The sequence below is a fragment of the Camelus dromedarius genome, chromosome 7 (genome assembly GCF_036321535.1).
Source record: "Camelus dromedarius isolate mCamDro1 chromosome 7, mCamDro1.pat, whole genome shotgun sequence".
In the NCBI taxonomy this organism is placed as follows: domain Eukaryota; kingdom Metazoa; phylum Chordata; class Mammalia; order Artiodactyla; family Camelidae; genus Camelus; species Camelus dromedarius.
In genome coordinates, this window is record NC_087442.1 from 9,517,817 (window position 1) to 9,540,407 (window position 22,591).

Genomic DNA, 22,591 nt, shown 5'->3' on the forward strand with positions numbered 1-22,591 from the left:
TGGACTGTTAGAGGTGAAGGGGATCTTGAAAAATGTGTCAGGGAATTCAGTCCATCCCTTGCCTTTATCGACGAGCTCCCTGTGTCACAAGGAGGTCGTGTAACTAGTTTGCAGTTCCACGGTTGAAGGAGTGTACCATACTGCAGTCAGGTCTCCAGTGTATTAATCCAGGGTTCAGGGTTCTTTTTGCTAGACATGATTTCAGATGAAGAGCCAAAAGCAACCTCTATTCTACCACTCCTCTTTGCTAACAAAAATGGTTCATGTGAAATACCCTGACCGGAGTGTAGGAAATGTATAGAAATCAATTAGAAATTGATTTTTTACACTTTATATATGGCAGAATCTGGCAGAATAGACCTGTACTGGATATGTGCACAAATAAATTATTTAGAATATTTTATCCACAGAGCGAATAGGATTGTAAAAACACTTTTTAGAATTAATAAACACTGAATCCTGGATGTATCACAACCAATTAAAAAAACCTTTTCAGAGTAGCTTCCATGCTTTAGGGAATGGTAGATGTATTCTAAAATAAGGAGACTTGGACAGTAATTCTCTGCAACCATAGTAACACTGTTGTTTTGTTCTGTTTTTTTGTCTTTTCTCCCACTTCTTTTTCTAGAATGGGCCCTGGAGGTAGGGGTGGGTGTCTTCACTGCCTTTACTGTTTCTAGACCTGTGCTGTGTAAAACTCTGGCCGCTGGCCACCTGAGTGCTTGGAATGCAGCTAGCCTAAATTGAGATGTTCCAATACTGTAAAATACATTGAGGATTTTAAAGACCAAGTAGGAAAAAGAGAATGTAAAATATCTCAATATTTTTTCCAGATTTATTGAGATAATTAATATATAACATTGTGTAAATTTAAGGAGTGCAACATGATGATTTAATACACATACATATTGCAAAATGAGTATCGTAATAGAGTGAACAAGTCCATCACTTCACATGATTCCCTTTGTTTTTGTGGTGATGATGGTGGGAACATTTAAGATCTACTTTCAGCAACTTTCAAGTATACAACACAGTATTGTTAACTATAGTCACCGTGCTGTACCTTAGATCTTCGGGACTTACTTATCTTTTGATTGGAAGTTTGTACCCTTGGACCAGCTGTTGACATCTGCCATTCTGCTCTCTTTCTCGGAGTTCAGCTTGTTTAGATTTTCACATGTAAGTGAGATCATACAGTGTTTGTATTTCTGACTTACATCTCATGCCTTGTCCATTCATATTGTCACAAATGGCAGGGTTTCCTTCTCTCATTTCTGAATACTGTTCCATTGTGTGTATGTATATGTATATGTGTGTATGTTTTATAAAAAATATATATATCACATATTTTTCAATCTTCTTTACCCTTTCATCCGTTGACAGACACTTTGGTTGTTTCCATAACTTGGCTGTCGTGACTAATGCTGCAGTGAACATGGGAGTGCAGAGATCTCTTTGAGATCATGATTTCTTTTGTGTGTATACCCAGAAGCAACAGAAGAGAGATTGCTGGATCATAGGGAAGTTCTATTTTTAATTTTGGGGAGTACCTCCATACTGTTTTCCTTAGCGTGTGCACTAATTTCCATTCCCACCAAGAGTGGACGAGGGTTCCCTTTTCTCCACATCCTCATCAACACTTTTTATCTCTTGTCTTTTTGATAATAGCCATTCTAACTGATGTGAGTTGATGTTTCATTGTGGTTTTGATTTGCATTTCTTTGCTGGTTAGGATGTTGAACATCTTTGCGTGTATCTGTTGGCCATTTGTATGTCTTCTCTGGAAAAATGTCTAATTACATCCTCTGCCCATTTTTTAATTGGACTGTTTTTAAATTTTTGCTATTATATGAGTTCCTTTTATATTTTGGATATTAACTTCTTATCATACAGTTGTTACAAATGTTTTCTCCTATTCCATAGGTTGCCTTTTCATTTTGTAGTTGCTTCTTTTGCTTTGCAGAAGCTTTTTAGATCGATGCAGTCCCATTTATATATTTTTGCTTTTGGTGTCACATCTAAAAAATTGTTGCTAGGACCAGTGTCAAGGTCCTTTTTCCCTGTGATTTCTTCCAGGAGTTTTATGGTTTCAGATTTCATGTTTAAGTCTTTAATCCATTCCAAGTTAATTTTTGTGAATGGCATGAGATAGTGGTCCAGTTTTATTCTGCATGTAATTATCCAATTTTCCCCAAACTTCAATAGGTTTACTACAGATTATGTGTTAAAATGATACTTTAGATATACTGCATTAAATAATATATACTTAAAAATGTTTACCTCTTTCTTTTTACTTTTTTAGATGTAGCTACTAGAAAATTTAAAGTTGGATATGTGTCTCCCATAGTATTCCCATTTGTACAGTGTTGTTCTGTTTGGTTTTTCTTTTCTTCCAAAAAGTCAGTCTCTAAATCTCATGTCATCAGATTTTATTATCCTTCTCACTCATCGCTATAGTCTTCATTTGTTATAATCCTGGTCGTGTCCCCACTTGTCTGGATGAAGTTAGCATCTAGGCCATCAACGCTTTTTTCAACAGTACTGTTTTAATTCACGGTAAATCCTACGCACACTTGAATGAAGCCTCCCGTACAGTGATGTCTTGTTTTCTTGAGCTTATCCCCTTTGGTGGTTTTGTCTGCCTCTTTACCGCAGTTACTCAATTGTATGAACATACCTAGGCTTTGTCTATAACAAGATCTGTAAACCTTCCACAATCTCTATTTTATCCATTTGACTCATTCTCTTATACCCTGACTTCAACAATTCTTCCACTCCACCAGTACCCTGATCCATTGACCATGCACTTTCACTATCCTTCATTTCTTGTTTTATTTCTTGTTTTATTTCTTCATTTATGTAACAAATATTCATCAGACACCAGTAGGTATAATAATGTACCATGCTGCATTCTAAGCATGAGGGACGGAAAATCTCTGCTGTCATATTATTTTCGTCTAATTAGGGTGATAAATAATAGGACAAGCTAAATAAATAAAATACCATAGATAATGAGCAGTTCTAAGGAGAAAATTTAAATCAGGGAATGAAGATACGATCTGTTGGCATAGAAGACGGGAAGTGTTTTAGATGGCCAATGAAATAAGTAAAGAAGCTAGCCATGTGAATATCTGGGGATAATGCATTCTAGGAAGAAAGAACAGAAATGCAAAGTCTGCCAAGTAGGAGGGACTCTTTAAGAAATAGAAAAGAGAAAGGAATCATGATTGGAGCAGAGAGGAGGAAGAGAAGGGAACTAGAAGGTGAGACCAGGGGGATGCCTGGATATCCAATATTGCAGGGCTTTGGATCTTAATTAAAAAACATTAGAAAACCATTGGAAGATTTTGAGCAGAGGGATGTCATCATCTGATTTACATTTTAACAGGGTTAGTTTTGATACTGTATTGAGACTACATTGTGGGGAAATCAGGGCAGAAGCAGAAAGTTCTGTTGGAGGCTGTTGCAGTATTTCCCATGAGATGTAATGGTGGCTTACACCCTCTGACAGATTTTTGTGTCCATGTTTGTAATGAGGTTGTGGTAGAAGTGGAGAAATTCTGGATACAGACTGAAGTTAGAACCAGTAATATTTCCTGAGAGAATAAATAAGGGATGTAAGAGAAAGAGAGGGGTCAAGAATGACTCTGGGAGTTTGGGCTGGAGCAACTGACAGGGGAAAGACAGTGGGAGATCGTGACCGGGGGAAAGACCAAATTAACTTAGAGGTCTCTATTGGATTCCAAACGCAGATTCAAGTAAACTATTGAACATATGAGCCTAGAAATAAGGAGAGAGGTCTGGTCTGAAGACACACCATTAGGAAGTGTTGACATTAAGGGTATTTAAAGCCGCAAGGCTGCATGAGAACACCAAGGGAGGGAATGCAGTGACAGAAGAGAGGAGATTTAAGGACCTCGCCTCGGGCCACTCCAGAATTGTTAAGTTGGCTCCTGAGAAGGAGCAACCAGTGAGATCAGAGCGTATGGTTTGCTGGAAAACCATCTTTCTGTAAGAGATTTTATCCAGGAGGAGGTAAGAATAAATTTATCAGAACTGAGAATTGACCATTGGGTTTAGCAATGGGGACATCATTGGTAATAGTTTTGATGGAGGGACGGGGGCTAGCAGAGCCATTTCCCATCTGCACCACTGTGTTCATCTCTTAATGGTCTCCTGGTTTTCTTCTTTGCCTCCACACAGTTTGTTCCCAACATGCCAGGCACAGTGACTTTTCAAAATACATGGATCCTGTGATTCCTCTGCTCAGAATGGCTCCTCACTTAGTGCTCCTTCACGTCTGGACTTTACAGCAGCTTAATAAGGCCTCTACAAACCTAGCACTTAATTTTACTCTGAGTCCTCCTACTCATTTCTCATTCCTGACACTCCTGGAGAATGCCTGGGGCCATGTCACTGCTTTGGGGCCTTAATGCAGTCTGTTCTCTGAAAGGCTTGGCCCCAGGTGTGCAGTGCTGGCTGACCCCCCTCCTGTCCTGATCTCTGCTGCTCCTCTCTTACCTTTCACTGCAGCCCACCGTGGCTGTCATTTAAAGTGGAAGCCCCTTTTTCCACCTCCCTTTTCTTCCTCTTATTCCTCTTTAGCCTTTGCCATCTTTTCACATTCTAACTTCATAGTTATTCTTTATTTTTATCAGTGATGTATTGTCCTCTATTTGAATAGCAACTCTGTGAAGGCAAGAGATCTTGTCTTCTTACTGATATAAGTGTTTAGAGTAGTACCTAACAGGTGGGAAATGATCAAGGAATATTACCATTAGAGCAGACAGATAGTTAGATACGAGCAGAGAAAGGGGGGCCTGGGCCCAATGGCAGGGAACCACACATCTTGTGAACAACGGGCGTCCTTGGGCAGACAGAGAAGAGCAGGAACCTCCAGACTGATAAGAAATCACACATTTGCAGGGTGGGTATAGCTCAGTGGTAGAGTGCATGCCTAGCATGCACAAGGTCCTGGGTTCAATTGCCAGTATCCTCATAAAAAAAAAAAAAAAGCCTACTTACCTCCCCCAAAATTAAAAAATTAAAAAAAAGAGAGAGAAATCACATACTTGGGGGTGACAAGAGTCCAGGAGGCAGATAAAGAAAGGTGGGATAAGGCAGGAATCTCTGGTGTTGGAATGTAAGATTTTATGCCCTCATCCGAATGTAACCTTTTGCTCATTATGCCCTCATTACAATAAAATTAGCCTTGCAGATTAGAAGTACCCATCATGCACTGATGCCATGGCATTTCCAGTCTAGACTTCAGGACAAAAATCCCTCCTCCTCTGGGAAGATGGAGCTGGGATGAAAATCAGGAAGTAGGACCCCAAGCCCCTCTGTCCCCAGCGAATATTGTGCCCAGTCATTTTTATGCCCCATATAACCAGCTCGCCAAAGAAACTCAGCGCAGCTGCTCACCTGAATCTGCCTCTCTCTCCTTGAAAACACGCTGTCACGTAGTAATACATCCTTGCTCTGCTTTCTTGACCTCCGTGTCTTGTCTCTGAATTTTTTCTGCCACGAGACCAGAACCTACTCTCTAGTAACATTATCTGAGGTAACAAATGTGAAATAAATTATTTTTTTCAAAGTCACTAACTTCCCGAGCCAAGTAGGGAAGTACTATTCTATAGGAATTAGATGACCTTCACTCAGCCCAATAACGAGCTTCTTGCCTCTCTGTTTATTCAGTTTCTCCTGGTTGTCTGTGCTCAGGGGATGCTCAGTAAATACTTGTCTTCTGTGTCACACATGCTGCAGCTGGCACCTGTGATTCACAGGCCTCCTCCGGAAGGAGAGAGACCCAAGTGTATCAACAGTCATAACAAAGTGTGACTCGGTGTGCTGTGAGGAGTAATTGGGGGGGTTTAATGATCAATCTGCTGCCGACACACGCAGACGTGGAGTTAGCACCACAAAGCTGCGTGTGAGATTAAAGGGCTGTTACACTCACGGGTCCTGGAGAGGAATGTGTGCTGCGGGCCTTGTAGGGGCCACAGGGGAGGAGGCTGTGGGAAGTGGGCTTAACCAAGCAGGTGGGAAGCCGGCAGAGAGAGCAGGGACCCGTGAGCAAGTGCCTTATTGGGGGGTCAGGATGGGGACACAGGTGAAAGCAGGAGAGGCTGTCATCGGTGTGTCTGAACGTCACTAGGTCTATCAGAGAAGGGCACAGATACCAGCCTTTCCCCCTGGCACACCGGGTCATCTGAGCCAGGTGCTCACAGCCTCTTTGTGGGGATGTGGAGGCATCTGGAAAATGCCATGTTTTTAAATGTACAATATACACTGGATATTGTTTGAAGTAAATGCATAGGACTTTGGATCCAGAAGGAGAAGGGATCCTGGCAGTCCGTGGCCTGTGTTAGGTGGAACAGTCTGTCCCAGTGACACTGTTGTCCTAAAGACAAAAATCTAGGCTTGGAAAGGCTGTGTCAATATCCAGGGTTGGTGTCTCTCTCTCTTCCGTCTTTGTGAGTCTCAGATGTCCTGCTTCCGACCAGAGCTAGACAACTAGGGCAGCGGCCAGGCTGGCCCCACCGCCCCCGGCAGCTTGCATGGGGCCTCTCCAGTGTTACTCATTCTTGCTGAATACGTCCTGCAGGGAAAATGAGTCGTGGTGAGAAGTCATCTCGCTGCTGCTTTACCCTCTGGAAAACTCAGTGACTGATTTACAGATAACTGCTTATTCGTCATGATATCCCAGTGAAGAGAGTGGGAATTAAATTTCAGCCTTAAAGGTCGTGGGATCCCTCAAGGCTTAGAGCAGAGTCATGAAAAACTGAGAACCTAACAAGGGGATTCTGGAATCTGCATAGTGAGTGCACTGTTTTGTCATCAGGCCTTGGTTCTGATGTGAATTTAGGGTTCTGTGGGTAGCAATAGGCCATGTGCTTTTCACTGGAGCCTTAGAACTTTCTCTCCTTTTTATTTCCTTTTTAACTTCTTGTAATGCCTTTCTCTTCAGTTTAAAGCAAATTCTCTTTAGTTGTTCTGAGGTCCTGTCTAGTTTCTGGGCTTTCCTCCTCTGGTCTGGAGTGGCTTTATGAATAACGTCTCCTAAACATGACTAGAAGCTATCACCTGGCTTGCTGCCCCACAAAAAAGCTTGTACGTTGCCGCTTTCCTCTGACGATAAACAGACGTCCCAGTTTTCACCTGTGTGTTTGGAGTTAAAACATGCTTCCTAAGGGGCATAGTCTTCCTCTCTCCCAAATCTAATTCTTTAAGTTCTAGAAAGTTCTCCAAAGACAGTATTAGGTCCTGTAGACACGTGGGGTACTCGTCTTAAAATACTCCAGCTTTGACATGAAGCATCGTATCCAAAGCAAAACTTCCTATTCTCCCGACACTCTGAAAAGGTCAGAAATACGGAGCTCATGCCAGATTGCTCGGCTCTTGTAACGCAGTTTACTTTTTGTGGTTTCATGGAACCCCATCCTGCTTCGTATGTCCCCACGAGATGGCAGCTGCTCTTTCTCCCTTAGGCTGACGAGTCCCTTTCTTGCAGCGTCTTCACTTACTTGCTCATCAAACATTTGAGCGTCTTGTATGTGTTAGGTCCTCTGTAGGGTTCCAGGGCCGCCGTGTGTGCACCAGCCAAGCATAGCCTTTGGCTTCAAGGAGTTTACACCTCTTGCTGTTCCTCTCGAGACTGAACAGGTGATGCCGGTGTGTGGGTGACATGTTGCTCTCCTAAAATCATGCCTTCTTGTATGGACTAAACATCATGTGAGCATTTAAAATGTACTATTTTCAAACTAAAAGCCAGATACTTCCTGTCTTTAAATTATTTCTGTTTTATTCTAGGTAGACTGATTATTACTGTCGGCTTGAGTTGTATGTACGTTTTCTTATAATATTTTAATTCAGATCTTCCGTTTTCCTCTTCCGTGATCAATATACCAGCTTTGACTGCTGCTGCATTACAGGATCAGGCTGATCAGCAGAAGGGAAGAGATCAGGCTGCACTGTCTCTTCATGCTCCTTCTTTAACCATTGTCTTACACGTTAGGAAAGCATCACAGTCATTTTCTATATAAATATCCTGGAAATGTATATTCAACAGTAGGTTTACATTTAAATAAACTGTACTGTAGTCATAGGAAATGCTTTCTTTCAAGTGTGAAGTGAAAAAAATAATAAATCAAACTACATGTAACAATAATAAAAATGTTGATAGTAATATAAATGTAATAATACCAAAAATAATAGAAGAGCAGCTAACACTTTTTCAACAGCCACTCTGCTGTAAACATGTTTTAAGTGCTTCTTGCACGTATTACTCCATTTAATGACCTCATTTAATTCCCATAACAACCCGAGCAATTGGCTGTTATTACCCAGTTTTTACATATGGACAGAACATTCAGGTCCAGAGAGTTGAGGCAACTTGCCAAGTTCAGTGAAAAGACAGCGCTAATCCTGAAGACACCGGGGTACTGGCGGGGGGGGGTGGTGACAGACCTGTAAAGCGGGCTCAGTCTGCTGTGTGCTGTGTGCTGTGCGAGTGCCCACAGGGATGCTGCGGGGAGTGAGCAGGAGAGGCACCAGCTGTGCCATCAGCGAGACGTGCAAACAGCATTGTAAAGAGGCAGCTAGTTTTCCAGGTGAATAGGCAACTGGGATAGACTTAAACTTTGTACCGAAAGAGTTGGTCTGGAGACCTGACTGCCCCCCACCAATCACGTTCCTGAACAAGTGACTTAATTCTTTCATCTGAACAACACAAATCATGTCTACCTTATCAAATAAAATACAGTGTTGGCTTATCAAATAAAATACAGTATTAAAAGCTCTCTGTTGGTACTGGATGCTGTTTAATTATTTTAAATTCCTTAAGTATGTGACTGCTGTTTTCCCTTCACTTTGCTTAGGTGGATGTGATTGTGACCTTGGGAGGACTTGCTGGGCGTTTTGACCAGATTATGGCATCTGTGAGCACCTTGTTCCAAGCAACTCGCATCACTCCTTTGCCGGTTACAATTATCCAAGAGGAATCGCTCATCTGCCTGCTCCAGCCTGTAAGTGAGGATTCAATACATTGTCAGCGCTTAGCTTCGGTAAAATTGCTGCTGTTTTTATAAACTAGGAGGAAACCCGCCCAGTTTCTGTGTTTGAACCATGAGGGAAGTTGACCGTGTTTGATTATTTATCTCCTTTACTCAGTTGCCTCAGGCCATTGAACAGGAAAAATCTGGAGGAGAAACCCCAAAGCTTTCATTTTCGTTGTATTCAGTAAAACAAAACAAAAAAAGTGATTTTAATTAAGTTGACAAAGAATTAAATTTAGCATTTTTGCACTTTGAGCTGCTAAATGCAAATGCCACTTGAGAAAATCTCATCAGAGGAAACAGAACTTGGCATAAATATCTCAAAACAGAATTCTCGTGTTTTCAGTCTTGTCATTATACTTGGAAACTGTATTTGACTTTTGTCAAGCACTTAAAATCTTTAGTTTTTTCTGTTCATAAGTTGCCTGCTTGTTGATTTCACTGCCTCAGAATAGATTTCTAATGATGATGTCATTTATTTCCAATGATAAACCTCAAGGACATTTTCTACCAATGTAGTGCTTAGCGCAGAATTCTTATTACATAAGCAAGTTTTATGAGGTTGATTGGTGGATTTCACTTTGAAAACTTATCGTTTGGTAACATTTTTTAGACAGTAGAAAGTTTTTGTGTTTGTTTTTTGTACTTCATTGCCTCTCATAATGTACTGCTTGTAGTTTTGCTTCCACTGCATCTGTGATCTGCCATCTATAGCTTGTCATTACCTAAAAATTGTTATTTGGTTAAGACGGTGAGTATAATGCACACTCACCATTGTTCAGCCACTTGTGCATTTTTTTTCCTGGCTCTTTGCATTGCCTGGCTTTGTTGCTGTCTGGAATACTTCCTGTGTGGTGTGGAGAGGAACCTGAAGAATTCAGTTTTCAGACTCCCTGCTGACCATTTATTCAGTCAACAAACAGTTAGGGAGTGCCCGCTGCCTATCTGTTGTACTACTGGGCAGTTGACGTGTGAACGGAAATAGTAACATATGGTCTTCACTCCCCAGTACATGACCACTGGAGGAGACGTTTGTGAAACACAAACATGAAGCAAGGTTAAAAGGTTAGTACATAGAGATGGTGAAAGATCATACAGTTTGGTCATGGCTGTGCTAAAGAAATTTCCTCACACTTTATTTACTCAACTGATTCAATAAATATGAGTTGAGTGGCTGCTATCTGTCTTACGGGGAGACAGCAGCCAACAACACAACAAACGCTTGCTTTCATGGAACATACATTCTGTTGAGCTTACGTTTCAGCAGAATCTTGAAGGATGAGTAGATGTCTGCCGTGGGGGATGATGGGAAAATCATTCAAGCCAGAAGGGGCCACTAAAGAAAGACAGAGCTGCAGGGCATGTTGTGGGACCTACAGGTAATTCTGTGCAACCATATGGAAAATACCAAAAGATCAGACTCAGAAAACTAGTTTGGACCCTGACTGAAGAGCCGTGAATTGCAGAATGTGAACTTTTTTGCCATAGTTTATGGGAAGTCAGTAAAAGATTTCAGTGAGCAGCCTGACATGTACAGATATTCTTCTTAGATTTCTAACTGGATGTTTGTTAAAAACCTGTAATTTGCCACCAGTTTTGAAGCATGAAATTTCCTACCACTGTGAAGCACTGAGCTTTATTATTTTATAATGATTGGTGATACAAATGCTGAAATAGTCAACTGTGACTTGTCTCTATGTAAATACTCTGGCCAAGGGGTAACTAGTTAGTTAAAGATGAGATACAGTAATTTTTTAAAAAGTAAAATTGGAAGATTAATTGATAGAAAAAGCCACGTCTAAAAATGACTTCTGCTCTTTAAGATCTTTTCATTGTTTTGGGTGGTCTGTATCTTCGTTGTAGAATTGCGAACTTCCTAAAATATATTCAGCTGGGGATATCTTGGAATTCCTCCACCTACAGGTGTCTGTCCTCAGTTTGAAAACTGTCAGCCATTCTGATTTCAAATATGATCTCTTCCCCATTCTCTTTCTCTCTCCTCCTGCAATTCCAAGTAAGTCTGTATGAGATCCTCCAAGTGGATCAGACAGACCTCAGAACTTCTCCTTCCTGTTTTCTGTCTGGCCCTCTCTGGGCTGCGTTGTGGAGCTCTTCGTCACCTCCGTAATCCACCTCACTCTTCTGCTTCAGCTGTTCTATTCTGCTGCTAAACTTAAGCACCTGGCTTTTTCATTCCTGCTGTGATTCATTCTTCTTACATGCTTTCCCTTAACTCACATTTTCAAGACTCTTAAAACATAATTGTCATACTGACTTTATAGTCCAGCATAATTCTGGTACCTGCAGTCTTTATAAGTCAGCTGTCTTTTATGTTCTCTTTTGCTTTTATGTTTTGTAACCTCGATTTATTCTGTGTTTTGTGACATTTTAGCCGTGACCTCCTATTTCCAGGAATTTGACCTGCGGGAATTACTTCAAATAGGAGTTAAAAGTGAGTCCAAGGAGCATTCAGAGAAGACTTCTAGCCCAGTTATTTATAAGTGTTAATAGCTTAGGACCTTCTGTTCGAGAGTTTTTTGGACCATCTAGGTGGTATGAATTTTGAAGGTAATTCTGCTGAGAGTTTGACTTCTGGTTACAAATGCCCAAGGGAGACCTGTTCCGTCTTCCCAGCCGAGGTCGGGTCGGGCAGTGTTCCTAGTGGTCCTGTGGGAGTTTTCTATTCGTCTTTGCCCTGAGAGTCTCAGCTTACATGGTACAGTCTCCCTCTGCACACCCGCCTTGCTCAGGCGTGGTCTCCTGGTGACCTTCCATACTCAGGGGCCTACGAAGCAGAAACTCAGGTTCATCTGATTTGGTAAAAAACCAAATGCTTAAAAGATGAAACTTAGATTTGGTTTCCTTTTTCCCTCAAAATTTAGTTTTTGGCTTTCAATATTCTTTGCAGGGGGTGGGTGGGGGGAAAGTTTGATGCATTTTAAAAGATGCCCTGTAATTTTTTCCTAGCTTTTTTAGTCTCTTCATTTGACCAGGGTACTGATCGACCCTGTGCATGTTGCATTGATAATTAGCCCCCAAATCTCAGAGGCTCGACTGAGATGAAGCTTTGGTTTTTGTTTTTGGTTTTTCTTCCATTAATGGGAAATCTGGTATGGTTTGGGCAGCAGCCTCCAATTTGTATCTAAGCCCACTGGGACACGTTGAGGCAGCAGGGAAAAGATGACTGTAGACAGTGGCACCGTTTGTTTGTAAAGGCCAGGCCTGGCGGTGACGTGTGTCACCTCTGGTGGGAACTTGATTACACTGCCCTGCCCAGTGCAGGCTGGTCTAGGAGGGAAGGAAGCCTGTGGCCAGAAGAGGAGTCTAAGCAGAGATCACGTCTCCATCACAAGGCTGGAAGCTGACGGTCTGGGAAGAAAGTCTGGGGTCATGACCTTCCACAATTTCTAGTAACATAATTATTGTTTTTGTTTGTTTTCATTTTTATGTCAAACTTTAATCATTAAAGCACAACCCCTCGTTCCCCAAACATAGTCATCATGGTCAGCATGCCTGCACCGCCCCCCACTCCAGGCCCTCTCGAATCTCTCTCTGGTCATTTTGATTTTGTCTTATTGAAACAACTACAAAATCACCTTATCCTAAGCAAGGAATTACTACATAATGTGAAGCAGAAAGCTCACGGAAGACTGCACCCTCTGTCACGTGGAGGAGTGAGGATGTTTAGCTCAGACTTCCACCCGCGGGCTCAGCAGGCCTGCCCTGCTCCTCTTTGCTCCCGGGACACTTCCCCAGACACACATCCCAGGTCCCTGCTTTTCAGGCACTTCCGTGAGAGAGTAAGACAGCCACCAGTGCAGCTGCAGAAGCCAAAACGAGTATGTCTGAGGACTTAAGGTATGGCTCAGTCTCACATAGTCTGCCATGTTTCCAAGCAGTTTTAATGGTACTTTTATGAAATGTGCTTAACACCAAAAATCAATTAAAAGCTATACTAAAATGACTGCACAGAAGCATTCTACCTCCTAGAAGTGAGATGTGCACCCCTGGAGCCGAAATGACTCTGTAAGATGCATTTTCACGTACCTCTGTGCTGTGTGTCACACATGTAGTAAAGCACGTGTATCTATCATGTAGGGGGCATATTCCGGGGGGACAATCAGAGTGGATGTCTCCAGACACTGTTCCTTGTGAGCAGGGCTTATGGCAGTCACAATCAGGATGGACCTACACCATAAACGTAAACTGAAACCATGTTCAAATGTTTTGGAACTACATTCAAGAAGTGGTTTGCTTCAGTAACAAAGAATGGTTTCAAAATATTTTAATGTGTTTTGTAATTGAAAGTCATTAAACAGCTATTCTCGAGAAGGATGATGATTTGGAGACTTACAAGAAGCATCTCATTTGAGCTTCATAACAATCCTGGGAAGAGAGCAGGACCCCTTATACAGGCACACAGCAGTGTTTTGACTCAACACTTTTCCACAGCACATTTCCTCCTTTATGGGGTTAATGGACTAAGATGGAGATGACGAACTTAAAACAAACCACAGTGCATAGGCTGGTCATTGTCCATAAACGGTGTATCTGAGCGGCCAGCTGATGTGTGTATGCAGCTGTCTGTCTGTCTATTCTCTACAATATTCTTTTCAAATAAGATGAATCTTGGATACACTTTAAGGTTATATCCCACCTTGTGGCTGTACCTGAAATTAAGCAAAAATAACTGAATTTTCCTCAATTGTAACAAAAATCTACATACAACAAGAATCTTTATCATTTCAGCAGATTACCATCGAATTTTGCTGAAGTACTTCAAAAGTGGTAAAATTCAATATAAATGGTAATTATTATGAGTATTATTTTTGAAGACAGTGTCTTGTAGAATTGGTTCTATAATTCTCGGTTGTCTGAAATTGAGGATAATAGCAAGAGGTATGAGACGTCTTTTGGGAAGTGTGTTTGCCTGGTAAATGTCGTGCTGCGTCTGCTATATGACCCGTAAGTCGCTGGGATCGCCTTAGCTCTTAAAACTAAAAGATCGGTCTCTTGATTTTCTAAAAAAAAGCCTCCCTACTCTCAAATCACCTTAATGTTTCTGTAATGTTCTGTGTTTCTTTCAGAGAGTCTATACATGAACCTCGTGAGATGGAATTATTAAGGTTATGTTAGTCATTTGGGGCTGACCTGTATGTCGAGGAGCAATTCACTTATAGTTGCTTTGAATATTCCAGCCTAAAATCTTTCATCTATGTCTCTTTTCAATCCCCTTTCTATGACTTATTTTTATTAATTACAAATTGGATTTTAAAACAAGGAGACAGTAATGTAGCTCCAGGTCTACATAAATCTTGGAAGTTTTCAGCTGGTTGACTTCTTAGTATGTAATGTCTTTTCGATCGTATTTTGTCGTATTTCACTTGCTGTGGGTCACATGTCATTATGAGTGAAAACTTCAGTAGGTAGCGTTTACTTTGAAGGAATGTTCAAACTGCCATTTTAAAATAGCAAATTAAAAATAGAATGCATAATAGCTCCTCCCTGAAGAAGTAGCGTCCATCTTTTACTTCCAAAAATGTATTCTTAATAAGACATCATGACCTTTTGTAAGCAGGAGATTCTGTGAAATTGATGGGAGACATTTTAGCCACGAAGCACCACTGGTGTCAATTACTGGTTAGGCTACATTCCTTACGAGGACAGACAGGCACCCAGAGTGTTTGTCACGCTAACCATGCAGAATGTGAGTGTCTCCAGGTTTCACATACACACTTTCTCATTTTCTGGTCCTCTGCTTCTCAGGAACACGGAAACATTAGCTTCTGTACACTGAGCATAAATTATCTTTCATCTCCCAGTTTTATGGCGGTTGCTAATACAAGTTAATAGGATTTATGACCAAGAAATGAGATGTCCAAGAGTTAATAAGGCATGCCTTTTGCATTATCCTGAACCTCGTCCAGTGATTCCTATTCGGGATTCTGGTTTCTGATGGAGGACAATGGTGGTACAGGCTCTGCCAGTCTCTATCTCACTTGAACAAATTTCTAAGTATGTTGTAAGTATTTCTTCCTCATGATCTTAGTCATGTTTCCTACTGCTTGGTGTTTTTCCCTCTCACTGGATCAGTTATTTACTGTATGAAGTCCTGACATTTTCTACATTATACGTTGGTAATGCAGGTAATGAATATGATAGAAATATGTTAATGGTCTGATAGAAAGAAGCTAAATATTCATGATGTAAATTGGGCGTGCAGGATGGTTTCCGCAGAGAACCAAGGGTTGCGTCTGTCTAGCCACATGTCCAGTACAGCCTCGTCAGTGATCACACCAGAGAAGTGATTCTCAGAGTGATTTAGAGTAAGGGGACAGGGAGTTCTCAATTCTGGGCAACGCTCATATCTTCTCACTTGTCATGTCCAATTGTAATCCCTTCCTTTGGAATTATCATTTCCTCCTTCCCTTGTGTCTTCTCCATTTTTTGTTGTTGCTTGGCCTCTTAGAATCTTTTGTATAAATTATACGGTAGCATACAACCAGTAAATATTAGTGTAAATTGTGTAAAGCCTTCGAGATCATTTTATAGATGAGCAATTGCAGGGACTTAAAGGTAAAGTGATTTGCCCAAGGTTATGCACAGCATTTCTTTGAAAGAAAATTTATGCTGAAAATGAACTTGATTTCATGCAGTGATGTGTTAAAAAGGTCCACTAGGCATTTCATATCTTAAATGGCCTGCCCCACCGAGCCCTGGCAGCCTTCCTTTTCCACAGGACAAATTGCTAGCCCTTCGTTCCTTCCTCTGTCCTACACCCCACCCCAAGCTTCCTTCTCTTGGGAAGTCCTGCCACCCAGTGTCTGACATAAACACTCTTCAGAATGTCACCTGGCTTTGCTGACTCGTTTTCTTTGGCAGTTTATTGTTTTTGCTCCTTATTTATTTATTTATTTACTTGCTTATTTATTTATTTATTTATTTATTTATTTATTTATTTATTTATTTATTTATTTATTTATTTTTTAATGGAGGTACTGGGGATTGAACCCAGGACCTCATGGATGCTAAACACGCGCTTTACCAATGAGCTATACCACCACCCCAATCTTGATGGCCAGGGCAGCCGATTCTTCTCCACGGGGACTCCACACAGACCCACACCTGCCCTGAGCACCCTCTTCATTCCCCTTCTGTGTGCTTTTCCTCCTCCTCCACTACATGGCATTTAAAAAATACACAGCCAAACCCTATCCTGTTGTAGAACGGTGTATCCGTCTTACACGTGTTAGTAGGCAATTGTTAATTTTTAATGTGCGGTAAGACAAGAAAATTCCAAAGCTCCACAACCCTCTTTTGGTTAAGTCCCCTAATGTCCCCTTTAGATCTCCATAGAAATTTTCCCTCTGTGGTTTTATCCATGTGTAATTAAACTAATTTTCTCTGACTAAAAATTAGACCACACATTCATAAAGTGCTTATTTTGCCAATATTGTTTTGTTTTTTGCTGATTCTGTCTTTTTTGATTAACAGCATAGGATACTTCAATAACAACAACAAAACATTCTTTAAGCACCAGTTATGTGATAGACACTGTAGTAGGCACTGCGTGTGAAGAAATAAAACACTGCTTCTACTTAGAGTTTGGGGGAAACAACAGAAGAATAAATAGCAAAATTTATGTACATTATAAGAAAACACAGGTCACTATGAGGACAGCAGGGAAGAAACATTAAACCCAGATTGGGCACAGGGTTGGTGATGATAATGTGGACTCTCTCTCGGGGAGGTCCTGTCTGATGAGAAGTTAGGCAAAGAAAGGAATAAAGACATTGAATAGGAAAAAGCAAGGTGATCTTAGGAAACTTGGCACGTTTGGGGGAGCACTAAATTTCTAGATCTTGGGGAGCTATAGGAGATGCAGCTAAAAGTAAGAAGGTTCTAGATCATGAGGGGCTTGTCTGCATTCTCAGAAAGACGGTGTTTCTATTGAGGGCAAAGTTCAGATATTAAGCATTTTTATCAGGGTTATGGCATTAGGTTAACATTTTAGGTAGTTTGGTAGCAATATGAAGGATAAATTGGTTAAGGAAGAGATGGAGATCATTCAAGTTCCAGGAAGAAATGGTGAGTCACTTAAGTAAATGTGGGCATGGAGGAGGGATGACAGAGGTGACTGGGATGTGTGCTCAAAAGTCTTCACTGCAGGACCACAGGGAGGAGCTCAGGGCAGTGCATAGGGTTCAGGGTTAGGCAACTGAGTGTTGTCTTTCTTCGAAATACAGAACAGAGGCAAAACAGAAGAAAACGGGGAAATGGTCAGCTGACTTTGGGACGTGAGGTTGGTCTGTCTTTGACCTGAGCAGAATTGCCCCGAAGGGTTAGGATCCGTATGCACTGGGCCGGGCCTGGCGGGAGACCTTGAGAGTCATCGATCAGGATACGTGGTAATTAAAAACTTGGGAGTGGGCTCTTACTCCCTGGGAAGGAGGCGACGGAGTGGGAAGAGTAGTGGCAGGTGGCAGGACTCCCGGAAGCACCCTAAAGAGGGAAACACATCTATACGGGAGTGACGCCGAAACCAGCCTGGTTTGCAGTTTGGGGAGGCAAGGGGGCGATGAGCAAGGGCGTCAGGAATAAAAAGTGGCACAATGAGTTTGGCGGCTAGGAAGGCTTGATGAGGTGCAGTTTTCATGGTAAAATATAGGTAGAGACCAGATTATGATGGCTTGCAGTATTAAATGGGAAGGGAGGTAGAAACAGATTTCTGCTTATCACTGTTTACCCTTTTTCATTGCTCCCTCAGAGCAATTTAATTTTTGGAGACTAACCTGGGAACTAATGATGGCTTACAAAATTATTTTGGTGAGACTATTTTCTAAGTTAAAAGCAAAGCCAGGACATGTATGTTTGGGACCATGCCTTTATTTCTTTTCCAAGGTGATCAGGAGTGCGGCTGCCACCCTGCGTCTTTGCAAGACGGCTTGCACATCTGTGAAAACTAATCGTATCACTAAATACTGCTGAAGTATTTTGCAACCTATTTTAAATCCATATTCTCACTGAGAGCAAGCAAGGACCTCCTGGTCCCCCCCAGCTCCACAGTCCTGACAGGCCCCTCCCTTCTCTCTGTGGGCATCCTTGGTCTGGGCATCAGCAGGAACCTTTGAGTCGTGTCTCCACACCTTCCCCTTCCTGGTCTGTCACCTTTTCAGTGTCACGTGGCCTAGGGAAACTGACCCATCTATTGTTTTCCAAACTGACCATGATCAATCCCTTTGCCAAAAGTATTTTTTGTTAAGCCACTCTCTTCTTTTAAAGCCCTCCTCAAATTTTCCTTCTCCTACACAGAATTTCTGGATAACCCCCTCTGGACGTCCCTCATCTGGATTATTTTCATCACTTTTTAAAATCTTTTTTTCTCCTTGGGCCTCAAGCAGTTTACCTATTAAACAAAATAGATTAAGTTATAACTTCTCTCATTTTCTAAACCTTGAAAAACAACGATCACCTATTTTTAATCACAGATGGAATAACAATGATCACACTTGGTTCGTCCAGTGCTGGCCAAATTCAGACAAATGGAAAGTTTAGATGATCTCGTGCTGGTCCCATTATCAGGAGTGTTCATTGTTGCCTCCCCCTTGTGAATACAAGGTGCCCGGGCATCTCAGGCTGGGGGTCAGAGGTGTGACTTCATCCACTTATTTCCTGTTTGGCGTGTACTTTCTTCCTACTGTGTTGGAAGCTCTTGTGGGAAGTGATAGCTTCTTTTAGTGGCTGGTAGGTACTCATTCCCTTGAGTAAATACAGAAGAGTGATGGTGGCCGGGGTGGTAGGTCTTAAAGGGACCTGGATATGATGAAGTCTCAAGGGGAAGGGCTGGAAATTGCAACCATGGTACCCATCACTCACCCATGCAGTATCCAAGTTCTTTGACCTTAAGGAAGTCTTTCACTCAGGGAGATTTATAGAAAGACGCCCATCAGCAGAAAGCAGGTGATCCCTCAGTGATTCCAAAGTAGCAAGGGAGGACATATCAAATTCGGTCTCCATGGAGACTGTTCAAAACCTTATTTGAACATGGGCCTTTGATTTTCAACCATGAGTGACAGAGAATCAGTTTAGGAGACTTGATGCAATCCGTAAGAGTGCTGTGTGCAGGCAGAACAATGGTAGAGATTGTATTGGCATTTGAGCCCTGCCATCATAATTTGTCATAATCCAGTTCTGGGTAAAGCAATGGAATACTGGATGCCAGTGTCATCTTTTCCCTTACACCCCCCCCCCCCAGTCCATAGCCATGTATACTTAGTTCAACTGAGCATTGCTTCGGCATCTTCCTTTGATTGAAACAAAAGGTTGCCAATGCAGCATCAATGAACTGTGAAGTGATTTGAGTGTTACCAGCAGGGAAATGAAATGAGCCTCTGGGAAGAAGATTGGCACAAGTGAAAGCTTCTATATAAAGAGCTTCATCCAGCTCCAGCTGGGTTCTGTTACTTCTCACCCAGTTAAGGTTTCTCTTTTTTCCCTGAACTTGGGAGTATTTTGACCTTATTTGTTCCAAAGTGATCAAAACTGAAAAGTGAGGAAGTAGACTGTTTATCCAAATAAAGTTAAGCTGGGAAGGCTGGGATTGGAGGGTACTTACTCAAACTGTACGCTCACCCTGGACGTGTTGAAGCTCTTCCAGGGAATGGTGTAGGTGCCTCGCCCTCATACCTACTACACACATATGTACATGTCATATACACGTGTAGTATACATGCACGCGCACACATGCACACAAGAATCTTACCTCTCCAAAGCCAGCCTTACTGAGAGGAAGGTCTTTTTTTCTTTTTCTGTTTTGTTTTAATTTTTTATTGACATGTAGTTGATTTACAGTGTTAGTTTCAGGTGTACAGCAAAGTGATTCAATTATACATGTACATACATACACATATGTATTTTTTCATTTAAGATAGGAAGGTCTTTTGGAGGGGATTTTTTTGGAAACCACTGTCCTATATAATTGTCTTTTAAGAGCTGCACTTCATCACTCGTAACTTTGTCATGGTCAGAATTAAGATATTTGACTTAGATGCATATGAAATAGTTTAACAATAAAGTTTACAGAAATAGAACCACTTTAGCCAAGCAAAATATAACCAAGGTGATCGATAGACTGAGAGAGAGCGGAGGAGCGTTGAACTGTGACAGAGAATAGGGCGTTAAAGATGCTCCCAGTTCTGCATTGTCTCTGGAAGCCGACTGAGGTGCTGCTGATACGATGTCAAGTAGACAGGGTGATCTAAAGGTCGAAGACAGATTGAATATTAATCCACCACTGAAGTCTCTTGAGATCCATGCATGAGTTGTAAAATAGCCTCTGTACCTGAAAGGCTGGAAAATTACTAAAAATAATATTTTTAAAGTGATACAGCACTTTTGGAGTTCTTGAAGTACCTTCATCGTTGTCTTACTTGATTCTCAGCAGCCCTGTTAAGCAAGCAGACAGGTACATTGTTCCTGTTTCTCAGATGAGGAGACTGTGTAGAACAGCATTACAAGTGCATGAAAAATGCATAAACGGGCTAGGAATTTTCTGCATCCTAGTCGGTACCCTTTGCTTTGTAGCTGCAGTCCGTTAGAATCCCCACTTCCTTTCTGAACTGCATGGAACTTTCTGGAGGCTCCTAAAGCAGGGAGGAGAAGTAACCAGTTTCAAGTATCTTTTATGCACTGAGAGTGGTGCATTCAGGAACAGGCACTGAGTCATCTGTATAACTTTTTTTTTCCCTCCCCAGTCAACCTCTTAGGAAAATTGTGATATCCACAGATAATTTGAAGGAATAATATAATAAGCAACACATTCTCACCAGTTAGAAATTTTTAGACATTCTGTCATGTATGCTCTATCTATGAATATATGTATTTTTAGAGGAGGTAATCACTTGATTGTCAGTTGCAGATATCCCATCACATTATCTGAAATGCTTCAACACAGGGAATGACATTGAGAAACCAAGACCCAGGTAATACATACGCTTATTGCTACTATAGTGGCATTGCTTCCAGACTTTTTCCAGTGAGCAGAATTAAACAAAAAGTGTCTGTGTGTATAAATCACAAGTTTGTTTAAATATTTTGAAGTCAATTTTTCTATGCAGTTTCTAATCTATTTTTATTTTATATTGTTTCTTTTACCCCTCCCTCAAAATTCCTGGTTTGAAATAACATACTTCTTTTGTATTAAAGTGTATAATAACTAGTTTCAAAATTATAGTACTTAAATTACCACTAATAGTAAAACTACTGAATGAAGTTTAAAATTTCTTTGCAGATCTTTCTGACTTTCTTTGAAGACAAGTCAGAGTATTGTGTCTAAAATTTGTTACTTGAAATAGTAAATTTTATCCTTTCTGTGGTTATACTAGTAATTCGGCTCTTAGCTTCATTTGTTACAGTTTATTTGAAGTTATGAGACTTCATTTTTTTAATTATTGTTTTTCAGTTTTTGAAGTAATTACACAGTTCAAAATGCACAGTTCACTAAAAGACACCTTCAGGAGAAATCTTGCTTTCATTTCTATCCTCACTACCACCACCTTCTTTAGAATCTTCCAGATTCTTGGGAAAAACAAGAGTAAAAACAAAACAAATGTGTATATATTTCCCCCCTTTTTACATGAAATTTGATGTAGCATATACATCTGCCCCTGCCTTCCTCTTTTCACCTAATATATTTTGGAGACTAATCAATATTCTTTTATAGAGAGCATCTTTCTTTTATCATGGCTGCTTAGAACCTAAATGTACCATAATTTATCCATGTGTAGCTTTCTGAAAGAATATACTAGAAATTCTGACTAGGTAGTTCTTTGGGTTGTGGTTTACATATATTTTAAAAGTGTCCCTCAGGTGATTCTATGCACATTCTTTTTTAAAATTAAAAAAATTATTGAGGTACAGTTGATTTACAAAGTTATATTAGTTTATGGTGTACAGCATAGTGGTTCAGTTATACATATATATACATATTCTTTTTCATTACAGTTTGCTATAAGCCATTGAATATAGTTCCCTGTACTACACAGTAGAACCTAGTTGTTTATCTATTCTGTACATAGTAGTTTGTATCTGCTAATCCCCAGCTCCCAGTTTATCCCTGCCTCCCCCTGTTAACCACGAGTTTGTTTTCTATGTCTATGAATCTTTCTGATTTGTAAATATGTTCATTTGTATTATTTTTTAGATTCCACACATAAGTGACATTATATGATATTTGCTTTCTCTGACTGACTTGTTTCTAGGCTCATTCTGATGAGGGAACCACTTTGCTCTCATAACACTTTATGAGTAAGAGATGGTAGGAAGCAGTTTTAAAGATGAGCAGACTGGTTCTTAAAAAGATGCAGGGACTTGTCAAGGATCACTCTTCCACCTAATGATAAAGCCGCATTGGAAATCCATGTCAGAATGACCCTTTAGCACTCTCCCCTCCATGATTCTTTTTCCAAATACATGATTCCCAAGCTGAGTGTGATGCCTTTGAGTGTAAAAGAAGCAATTTTGTGGTGAACTCATGA

General features: G+C 40.9%; 1 protein-coding gene across 13 annotated transcripts in view; it reads left to right on the forward strand.

The window, feature by feature from the left end:
* TPK1 (thiamin pyrophosphokinase 1) overlaps positions 1–22,591 on the forward strand; it is a 337,072-nt gene that overhangs the window by 179,678 nt on the left and 134,803 nt on the right. For all 13 annotated transcript variants that reach the window (XM_010986883.3, XM_031455545.2, XM_010986891.3 and 10 more), the window contains one exon: positions 8,880–9,026. In XM_010986883.3, the coding sequence (XP_010985185.1) occupies positions 8,880–9,026 (147 nt within the window). The remainder of the gene's footprint in view (positions 1–8,879; positions 9,027–22,591) is intronic.